At 42.3% G+C, this 11692-nt stretch overlaps 1 protein-coding gene across 1 annotated transcript in view; it reads right to left on the reverse strand.

The window, feature by feature from the left end:
• mad1l1 (mitotic arrest deficient 1 like 1) overlaps window positions 1–11374 on the reverse strand; it is a 46129-nt gene extending 34755 nt beyond the window's left edge. Inside the window, exons 1-9 of the mRNA XM_060047751.1 lie at window positions 11268–11374; window positions 10362–10526; window positions 10117–10257; window positions 9724–9903; window positions 8822–8946; window positions 8596–8677; window positions 7402–7532; window positions 6898–7012; window positions 6504–6565 (exon numbers count right to left, since the gene is read on the reverse strand). Of these exons, the coding sequence (XP_059903734.1) occupies window positions 6504–6565; window positions 6898–7012; window positions 7402–7532; window positions 8596–8677; window positions 8822–8946; window positions 9724–9903; window positions 10117–10257; window positions 10362–10505 (980 nt within the window). The 5' untranslated portion in view covers window positions 10506–10526; window positions 11268–11374. The remainder of the gene's footprint in view (window positions 1–6503; window positions 6566–6897; window positions 7013–7401; window positions 7533–8595; window positions 8678–8821; window positions 8947–9723; window positions 9904–10116; window positions 10258–10361; window positions 10527–11267) is intronic.
• Window positions 11375–11692: the final 318 nt, after the last annotated feature.

The following is an 11692-nucleotide window of genomic DNA, read 5'->3' on the forward strand; positions in this document are numbered from 1 at the left end:
AGAGCAGTTTGCTACTGTAGCTCATAAACACTTAAAGCAGTCCCTGCAGCAGCCTTGAGCTATACCAAATATTAATGAGTAGGGGTCCAATTCCAATATGCGTAACTCAATGTTCTTTCCAAGTTCTGCTAACATAATTAAGAAATTGCACTTGTATAAAAATAACCAAACATCAGAAGACTTTCAACGGTGTTAAAATAATTGTACACCCCACACACGTTATTTATAGAACATGCCGTCACAAGATACAGTCAAGGTCATGTTTATTTGTTGTACTTTTTAAATGCCAGCAGCAATTCTGCACTGTTGTTAAGCCGTTTGGTAAACCTGTGCCAACTCCCTAACCCTAACCCTAACTTATAAAAAAAATGAAGACTTTAATCAGTCTCTTAGAGAAAGCCATAACAACTACCACTTAAGACTACCGGCTTCTCCTTTTGGCTTTAATAAGTCTCTTAGAGAGAGCCATTACAACTACCACCTGAAGAGTACACGCTTCTCCTTTTGGCTTTCGGCAACATTTCAATAGCAGATATAAAAAGGCTTTAGGAAACAGACAAAGCCATCAGTGTGAACAGAAACTTGCTTTGCCACGAGGCAGACAATAATCTGGTTATTCGTGTCCATGCGATCAATAATACAGCACACTAACAATGCAGTGTTATTACTACAGACAATCTAGTTTGGTAGACCCTGGTGCTTTGGTGATCAACCATCCTGACAGATGCATGGAAACGTCCTTCAACACTAGTGGGTTTGCTGTGACCGTGCAGGTCAAATAAGGAGATTCAATTGGATGAATGCGCGATTTCCCCATATTATTTCCATAGTCCCTGCTGCTACTTGTGACAGAAGCCTGGATGGAAAGAAATGGTTTAACAATACATTTTAATATATATTGTATTGTTAATAATAAGACTCACTATTAGTCCAGCCTCATTCATATCATTAGCAGTTTGCGCATGTCTGTGTAGTTACTCTATATATTATAATTATAGACTCTTGGACCTATGCATCTAATAACCTCGATATCTGTGGGTGAGGGTTGGATTCAGGACTTTGTCCCTGCTTTCTTTCACCTCTCTCCAATATCTGCGCGTACCTTTGCTCCATTTCTCCCAGATTGGCCACTATGCTCGTCTTCCCTGCATTTCTTTTTTTGTTCTATCCATTTGTCCTTTTGCTAATTTTCTTGGCTTTCTCACAGGGTCTGCTGCATTTTCCCCCTGCCCTGTATTGCAGCGCTTATCAGCTGCCGACAGCTTTATCTACCTAGAACATCAATTATAACATTTCCGTAAACTGGAATGGTATACCACAAATGCACCCTTTACAGTTAAATGGCTCAGAATCCATAAAGCATTTAAAAAAAGGCAAAATGCTTGAATTGGGAACATTTGACTCTGTTGCTCTAACTCAACTCTGTTATCGGTCAACCTTTTAAAAAGGTTGAATGAAGGTTGTAGTTTTATAAACTACATACAAATCTGCCCAGAAAATGTAATGTTAATTTTCAATTAATTAATTTTGAATTTCTCTAAGCATAAATTGTGCCTACAATTTAAATTAAGCATTATTATTATTAGGGAAAGTATAATAGTTATTATTATTAGTAGAAGTAAAGATATACATTTGTTATTTTAGTTTATCCGGAAGATGCAAAGACTTGTACCCCAAATACTAGAACCAACGATACACTCACAAAATTTGAGGAAAATGGTCTTACTAGATGCAAATGTATCTGAATTAGATCAAACCTAAAAAAAAAAGCCTCAAAGCCACACCCAATGTACCGCTTAACCTACAATTTTTTTAATTATTATTGTACTCTCAGTACAAATATAATCTCTCCACACCCCTTACAAATGGAATTCATTTTCTTGTTAAGTGTTGTTCAAACAAATTCACAAGGTCTATTCTTACAAACAAATTATATCCTGCTCAGTCTCAGCAGAAGATAATATTTTTAATACAATTGACCAACCAACAGTATCTAAATAAACTCTTCAAATAGCCTTTTCCAGTGAAAACCAAATAAATTCACTACAAAGTAATGAATGATTTCCCTTTGATTACCCTTGGATTGAATTTTTAAGAACTTGGCTTTGGCTTTGAGAGGAATGCATGTGTTCTTTTTTAAAGGTGATAATGAGAAAACAGTGCATCTTTTCTTTCATGCTCTCATACCAAGTTGTTCTGGAAATAATTCAAGGATAGCTAATAAGCATCACCAGCAGCAAGGCCTGTTTCAGATCATAATAGTATTATTGGTGTGTCTTATTAGAAGACCAAACGTTTTGCCCAATTGGTAAATGTTTACAAATTGTAGCCAGTTTTTGTATTCATAAGTCTAAATTTGAAAATACCCTGACCATCTTCACATGCTTATAAAATGAACTGAACTCTATGTTTAGTCACTGAAACATGATGATCTAACCAATGGTATACCATTAAGTTTCAATCTTAAAGACCTCCGGATCTTCCAGTGATAGGTACCGCAATTCTGTGCGGCGGCACAATTGCAAAGAAACTATACGCCGATACAAAATCAAGTGAGTTGCAGGAGTTATGCCATACCCTCACTGGCAGGACAGCCACTGCTGTGTGATGGAAAACATGTCACCTTTAGTGCGCCGCATGGGACTTGAATTCACGGTGGGAATGTCCCTACCTACACCCGGTTCATAACATTCATAATAATGCATATAAAAGTGTCCTATTCATACAACAGAAAGTGTAACTTTTCAGCCTTCCATAACAGCTGTTGCTCTCTACAGCCAAGGAAAATAACTGTTGGTGGGCTGCACACAGAACAGGCCAAGAGCAACATCCAAAATGGATTTTCTCGAAGTAACTCGAAGTGTGACTCGAAGTAACATTAAGTTAGCAGGAATTTTATTTTTAATCACAATATGGAGACTAGATCTTTAAGGGACACATTAACCCAAATTATGTACTCAGCGGATGATATAATTTATGTAATTTATACAATTCTAATTGGCCCCAGACTTAAGTTAATCAGACTTCTTCATTCAGTTAATGAATATGTAAATAGCGTAATCTGCATAAATACATCTCTGCTTTTCCCATTCATTTAACCAACCCATCTATCAACGTTCCACCACATAACTCTAGAAAAGATTAAAAAAATATTAGTTTTTGTAAATTCCTATTTAAAAATGGTAGGCACAGCCTGACAAAGCCTGTGCATTTATTTGTTTAGTTTTGCATGGTGTCATTTGGCTGATGGATACTGTTCAAAACCAAATTCATGGAAACATTGTGATGGAATACCACATCATACTTTGATGTACTGAAACAAAGTAGAAACATTATCCAGTTAGTTATCTTCTAGAAAACATCCAGGCTGAAGTTTTGATTGCCACTAATGAGTATCACAAGTGCATTGTATTCACACATGCTGGTTTCTTTTTACCCTCCTCTACAATTCCAACTTGAAGATCAATTTTTTGATCTTCAAATGTGTTTTAACAAACACATTTGTTAAAGGTCCCATGACATGCTATTTTATGTATTCTTTAATATAGGTATTAGTGGGCAACTAACACAGTATTCAAAGACGTTCCCTAAATTCAGCCGTGGTGCAGAGTTACAGCCACTCCGAGCCAGTCGCACATTGAGCTTCCCCCAAATGCGCTGTTTCGGTGGGCGTGTCAAGGAGGAGGGTGGGGGTGTGGCCCTGAGCAGCTTGCAGCCACCATGCGCTCTGTTTACAGTGGATGTATCGCAATGGCGAGCCGCACACAGCCTTTAGCCGTGTTCTGTAAATATTCTAGAACACACGGGAGTCCTGGAGCTCTATATCTAAATATTATCATATAGCCTACACAGACATCTATATCATATAATATATATTATCACGGCCAAAAGCTGTGTGAGCCGATATTATGAATCTCAAACGACCGCGTTGGGTTCTCCGACGTTCCTGGTTCTTCAACGTCCACATCAATGTGAATACACACACTGTAACGCAAGTGTTTCTTGTCGGTTCTTTGACGTGTCTTGTATTTCCACAACGAGACTGTCGTGGGGGTTATCTGAGCCATGGTTGAGAAGGAATTGGGGGAAAGGAACTTTGATTTGACTCGCTGAAGTACATGAACTGCGACATGCCGCCGGTTGCCGCGAGGCACCATCGCCCGGCAGCGGGCAGCCGGCAGCAGGCAGCGTGCGGTTCAGTCGACTTCAGGTTGATGTGAAAGTGGAAGAACCAGAGACGCAGAACCCGACAAAGTCGTTTGTGATTCATATCGTCTGGAGGCGCACACAATATGTTATATGATATAGATATCTATGTATATGATATTATTTAGATATAGAGCTCCAGGACTGTAACGCAAGTGTTGTACACTTCCTTGTTATTTGGATAACCGTTCTGCTGTTGGTGTGACGTCGGACTCTCGTATCTGGTATTTCTACAACGAGACTCGTATTGGGGGTTATCTCAGCCAAGGTTGAGAATGAATTGGGGGGAAGGAACTTTGGCTTTGACTCCCTCAAGAACATGAACATTCTTGAGGGAGTCAAAGCCAAAGTTCCTTCCCCCCAATTCATTCTCAACCTTGGCTGAGATAACCCCCAATACGAGTCTCGTTGTAGAAATACCAGACGTGTTATGCGCCATCACACCAACAGAAGAACGGTTATCCAAATAACAAGGAAGTGTACAACACTTGCGTTACAGTCCTGGAGCTCTATATCTAAATAATATCATATAATACATAGATATCTATATCATATAACATATTGTGTGCGCCTCCAGACGATATTATGAATCACAAACGACTTTGTCGGGTTCTGCGACGTCTCTGGTTCTTCCACATCAACCTGAAGTCGACTGAACCGCGCACTGCCTGCGGCCGGCTGCCCGCTGCCGGGCGATGGTGCCTCGCGGCAACCGGCGGCATGTCGCAGTTCATGTACTTCAGCGAGTCAAACCAAAGTTCCTTTCCCCCAATTCCTTCTCAACCATGGCTTAGATAACCCCCACGACAGTCTCGTTGTGGAAATACAAGACACGTCAAAGAACCGACAAGAAACACTTGCGTTACAGTGTGTGTATTCACACACACACACACACACACACGCACACACATGTGGCGCTCGCACGGTCGAGTCTCATTGGCGGGCCAACGTCTCTGGGCGGGCCAGGCAGAGTAAGGGGAGGAGCTGAGATTCCTCATGACGTCATGAGCACAGATTTCCAAATCAGCGCGCTTGAGCCTCCGTTTTTTTCAAAGGCGAGCAGAACAGCTAGTGCTCGTTTTACACCAAACGCAAGTTTTAGCCACTGGGGGACCATAGGCAGGCTAGGGGAACTCATATTTATGTTAGAAAACCTCATAAATTGAGATTTTCATGTCATGGGACCTTTAAAGCTTGGCACATTTTGAATGCCCCAAGTAGTGAGTGGCAAGCTACAATTGGGTGTTTTTTGTGGTTGAAATGCCAGGTGCAGAAACTATTGAGCCCTGCATTTAGTAGCTTGGTCATCAGCTCTTATAAGCTCATCAGTCTGATAAGCGTTTGGTCGGAAATAACTTGATTTATGAGAACGTTCCAATAATATATGTACTGTCCCTTTAAATTTATTCAATTTAGCTGCAATTTGGCACTTGGATGGTTTTTCACCACTCGATTTAGCCTCCCACTGCTTCACTAAGCTCTTTTGACATTGCTACAAACAACTGGAAAAACTTTTCCTATCAATCTTTTTTTTCAGAAGGCAATGGACTGGCAGTTGTGACAACATGCAGAGCACGCCAATATATAATCATCATGACACTATTAACATGTAAAAATGTTGACATTATGATTTAAATTAAGAAGACGTCTCTGTTAATATTGTGATTAAACACATCGTGTAGCAAGAAGATATTATGGTTCATTTTACACAAGCATTGTGTTAAGGCCTTCAATCATATTATTGTATATGTAATATAATTAAGTACAAATAATTAACAAACTTTCATCCAGATCATTGCTCGCTAGATTTTGCTAAATAATATAACACATGTTGGCACAGGAAGCATATCATCAGGAGAGTCTAAATGCTTTGTTTTTAGCGTGTGGGAAAAAATGTAGGAACACTTTCAGTGCCAAAGCAATAATTTATTTTGTTATAATCTCTTCACGTACTCACTTACCAAGGCTGAATCGTTTACCGTCACATAGCTCTACTTGGAGCAAAGCAATATTGACTCATTGGTAGAAAACTGTTCATAATAATCTTATTCTCTCTTTGCACTTATAACGAGACGATCTTGTTGAATGGAAGATGTTGTATATTACCATTACCATGCAGTTAAAACAAGTATGAAAAAAAAAGTGTATGACACAATCATGAAGATTCAACAAATGTAAAACCCAGCGACTGCAGGCTTGGGTGACATATTTAGAAATGGCCACAGCTCCCCCTAGTGCATCATCAGATTCAGCAGGCCTAAAAATTGAGCCATATTTCATACCCTAAATTCACTTACCTTATGTTCAGCCCGGTAGATTGTCCAAGGTTCTCCCAGGCCTGAAGCTTTTCAATCAGCCTCTATGTTTAATTTGTACAAAAAAATACAATGTATAAGAAACGCATAACACACACACACACACACACACACACACACACACACACACACACACACACACACACACACACACACACACACACACACACACACACACACACACACACACACACACACACACACACACACACACACGGCTGGATGGAACCTGAATTACAGCTGATTGCACATGGGGGTATCAGTGGGGCTAAGGAAGAAACTTTTCCAGTTTTTTTAATCTTTACTTGATACTGGGTACAAACACACAAGCAGCAAACTAGTCAAAAAGAAACACAAACAAAATGCAAAAACACACCTCTTTCTCCAGCTCTGAATTGACAAGGTCTTCATTGGTCTTCTCCATCCTCTCCAGTTTCCTCCTCAGCCCTTCGACCTCCTCCTTCAATAGGCTGCTGTTCTCTCTGCTCTCCCTGATCAAACGAAAAGAAGATATCATGAAACAGGTTTTTTTAAGAAAACGAAAAGACCACTCGTTTCTGGACCGTTCTAATTACCAGCCCAACACCAGGAAGAAATACGGTCAATAGAAGGATGTAATACCAGGAGCCCAACTTCATATGCACAATATGAGGAGGAAGTTATCTAGTGGTCTTTAGTAAGTTAGGGAAGGAAGGGTAATCCCGATCCAAGGCCCTCGTGTTGGATAAAGTAATGCTAAAGAATATGTAGCTTCACCTCTTATCAGATGCCAGCAACAGCATAACGTTCAGGATCAGCGGGGAAGGCCTACCAAGCATGTTTTGGCCGTGAAGATCGTCCGTTAGTGCCCTTCTTAGCGCTGACCGGCAGCACAGATTACCTGAGGTAGGCGTTGTCTTCCCGGAGGCGGCGGACCTCCTTGTCCAGATCTTGAACCCTGGCGACCTCTGACCTCATGGTCCTCACCAACGCAATGTCCTGCTCCTGAAGTGACAGACGTCTCTCCAACTCCTGGCGGAAAGCATCAGTCAGTGAGTGAGGTGAGTGAGGTGAGTGAAGTGAGTGAGGTGAGTGAGGTGAGTGAGGTGAGTGAGGTGAGTGAGGTGAGTGAGGTGAGTGAGGTGAGTGAAGTGAGTGAGGTGAGTGAGGTGAGAAAAGTGAGTGAAGTGAGTGAGGTGAGTGAAGTGAGTGAGGTGAGTGAAGTGAGTGAAGTGAGGTGAGTGAGGTGAGGTGAGTGAGGTGAGTGAGGTGAGTGAAGTGAGTGAGGTGAGTGAGGTGAGTGAAGTGAGTGAGGTGAGTGAGGTGAGTGAGGTGAGTGAGGTGAGTGAGGTGAGTGAGGTGAGTGAGGTGAGTGAAGTGAGTGAGGTGAGTGAAGTGAGTGAGGTGAGTGAGGTGAGTGAGGTGAGTGAAGTGAGTGAGGTGAGTGAGGTGAGTGAGGTGAGTGAAGTGAGTGAGGTGAGTGAAGTGAGTGAGGTGAGTGAGGTGAGTGAGGTGAGTGAGGTGAGTGAAGTGAGTGAGGTGAGTGAAGTGAGTGAGGTGAGTGAGGTGAGTGAAGTGAGTGAGGTGAGTGAGGTGAGTGAGGTGAGTGAGGTGAGTGAGGTGAGTGAAGTGAGTGAGGTGAGTGAGGTGAGAAAAGTGAGTGAAGTGAGTGAGGTGAGTGAAGTGAGTGAAGTGAGTGAAGTGAGTGAGGTGAGTGAGGTGAGTGAAGTGAGTGAGGTGAGTGAGGTGAGTGAGGTGAGTGAGGTGAGTGAGGTGAGTGAGGTGAGTGAGGTGAGGTGAGTGAGGTGAGTGAGGTGAGTGAGGTGAGTGAGGTGAGTGAAGTGAGTGAGGTGAGTGAGGTGAGTGAAGTGAGTGAGGTGAGTGAAGTGAGTGAGGTGAGTGAGGTGAGTGAGGTGAGTGAGGTGAGTGAGGTGAGTGAAGTGAGTGAAGTGAGTGAAGTGAGTGAGGTGAGTGAGGTGAGTGAGGTGAGTGAGGTGAGTGAGGTGAGTGAGGTGAGTGAAGTGAGTGAGGTGAGTGAGGTGAGTGAAGTGAGTGAAGTGAGTGAGGTGAGTGAGGTAGCGCGCGAGTGACAAACCTTGATCTTATTCACATGTTCGGAGCACGAGGACTGGGCAGACTGGAGACTTTGGCAGAGCTGGGACATCTCCTGGTACCTCCTAAAATCATAGAAGTGAACCCAACAGAGTGGACGGCACCATTATTAGCTTTAGCTTTATTACGACAAGCCGGATTATATAAATTCCATCTGCTCTGTGTTTCATGCCATGAGGGAGTGAGTGAGTGAGTGAGTGAGTGAGTACCTGCGTTGCAGGTCCAGTTGCTCCTGCAAGGACTGGATCTCCAGGTTCTTTGTGGAGATGGTACAGTCCTGATTCTGAACCGTCTGTTTCAGTTCTCTGATCTCATCATGCAGAGAACTGATCATCTGTGGCAGGGCAGATGATGAAGAAACATAAACACACATTGCTGAGGAAGAAACACTAGAGCACATCAATGACAGTGTATGTGTGCGTGTGCATTAGGGCTGGGCGATAAACCGATATTTGAAATATATCGATATTTTTTCAAATGAGATATGAAAGACGCTATCGTCAACATCCATATAGTTTAAGCACATTTGTTCCAAATAACAGCAGTTTCAAACCGCACCTGCCGCCTGCTATTTCGTTACCCAGCTTATCTCTCTCCCGCTATGCCTCCAGCTCACACACACACGACCCGGCCCCCCTTCCACTCGCGTCACTTTTTTAAATCCCCTACGGCGAGAAACATGGAGTCCGCCGGCAACAGGGCGCCGAGGAGCTTGTATGTAAGCGGAAGACAAATGGCTCCATAGTTGGGAAATGGTTTGGGTACAAGGTGTCTGACGAATGACAGAATCTGGTATTTTGTAGAGAGTGCTTCAAATCTGTCGCAACTAAAGGGTCGGGTACGACCAACAACTTCCATCACTTGAAGCAGAACTACAAGGTACAATATGAAGAGTGCTCAAAAATGCGTGCCATGACGCAAAATCTTAAACTGTCTCGAAAGTGTATTCTTTTTTTTATTTCGATAAAGGCAGTACAGCAATTGTCCCAAAATGATTGCGGACTCCGGGACACCCGCCGGAGCTGAGCTCTTGTTTACGTTTAAAACGTAAACAAGTAGCCTAGCAACGGGGCCAGCACCCCTGAACCCCCTGCGGGTTTTTTGTATTTACCTGGTTTGCAGTGTTTAATCTCACATCTCGCTCCAACACCTTCTTGTTCAGGTCATCGAAGTTCTTGCGCAGAACTCTGTTATTCCCAGACTGCTCTGAAAGGTTTTTAGCAGCATCTCCCTCCTTCTGCTCCAGACGTTTGATTCTCCCCAGGAGGTCCTGATTTCGGTCCACCTCTCGCTTGAAAAACAAAACGTAAAAAATGTTTGCTTTAATAATCTGCTCCATCTAACTTCTGATCTCTAATTGGTTGTTATTTGTGTTTGAATGCATCAGAGACAAGAGGGATGTGCATTTGTTGAACTGCATCCATTTTTTTTTTATAATAAGTATTCCCAAGGACAATTACAACATAAACGACAACAACAACAACACAGAAGTAGCCTACTATACCTCCAGATCCCGGGCGCTATCAGTGGCAACCTTCTCAAGCTCAAAGCGAGCACGCTTGTGACTCAACTCCATCTGTTTCTTCTCCTGGTCCAACTGAATGTACTGGCTCTTGGACTGAACCCGTTCTGCTGCGTCTAACAGCTGAGAGATAGCAGGCCATTAATGGGGTTTGCCTGAGAGTGCTGTGTGTACACATTAAGGTTATAAATGGTGTTCCTGCCGTGGATGGACGGATAGATGGTTACCTCCATGCTGCGTTTGTAGTTTATCTGCAAGTTTGCACTTCCTGCTGGTTGCTCGGAGTGGCGCTTGGGAGGCTCAGGGTGAGAGATAAATGAGTTGAAGGACTTGAGGGTTGAGAATACAGTGGTGTTGTCCTCCATATCCATCTTGAGACCACCTGTGTATTGCTATGTGAAACACAGAAGAATCTTGATACCATCGAACCATGTAGGAAGGTCAGATTTAAGGTGACAAGAGCAGGTATGATACAGATTACTCCACTGTAACAACCCTCCCCATTCAGAAGTTCATCAATAAAGTCATCCCTATAGCGCAGATAAATAGCATGTTACATGAAGTGTAACCAGGTGAATAAGTTACTGTGAAACCGGCTGTAGTGAAGCGTTGCCGGGTAATGGCTAAATCAATGCCCTGAAGAGCAAATGCATCTTGGAAATTAGCAACCAGAAAATACGATTTTATTATATATTAATAATCGTTGTTAAGGGCAGACGGACAATAAACTCGTTTAACGGTGTCTGAAAACAACTTGAAGGCTTTTACTTTTGAGGTTGTCCGGAAATGCCTGTCTTTGCGCTGGCCAGCTTTATAACAAACATCAACATTAGCTAGACAGGCTATGTGTTTACTGATAGTTTCGACTGCAGGCGACCATTTAAATGTATCTTGAATTTAATCAGATAGCTGTGGCTGGGCTGGGCTGATCTCCTATTGCAATTTGTTTCAAAAGAGAAGATAGTATTTGTTATGCTACAGCGAGATATATCGTTGGGGATCTTTACGCTAATGTGATGTGCAGATGAGTGTCAGAACAAGTTTATAGAGCGAAAATGGTTCATGCAAATTGTCCTGGTTAAATGGTGCTCTAAATCTCTCATAGCCTTGATAATGTCCAACAAAATCCTTACCCTTATTGTTGTCGTACTTGTAGTAGTTAACGTTAATACTATCCGTAGCTATCCAGCAGCATGCCAAAATCCCTCCAGTTTACTTTGACGTGAACTGTGAAATATCACGAGACTTCAGCGTAAGATCTTAAATGTGTAAAGCAGCACATGGAACTGACAGTTGTAAAAATATTGTGTGTACCAGAGTGATACATCACGCGCAACGATGTTTTCAATGAAAAAAAAAATAAAGTAAATAATAAATAAATAAAACCAATTAATACGCCGTTGCATTATCCATTACGTGGGTTGGAGTAGCCTACAAAACGGTCCACATTCAATAATACGTGACAAAGGGGATATTGTCTAGGAGTTGTGAAGAACCGTTGAGATACTCTTCAACACAAGTGTAGTTACATATCTTCCCAGCAGAGTGCATCCCTGAG

This window comes from Gadus macrocephalus, chromosome 3, assembly GCF_031168955.1.
Source record: "Gadus macrocephalus chromosome 3, ASM3116895v1".
Taxonomy (NCBI): Eukaryota; Metazoa; Chordata; class Actinopteri; order Gadiformes; family Gadidae; genus Gadus; species Gadus macrocephalus.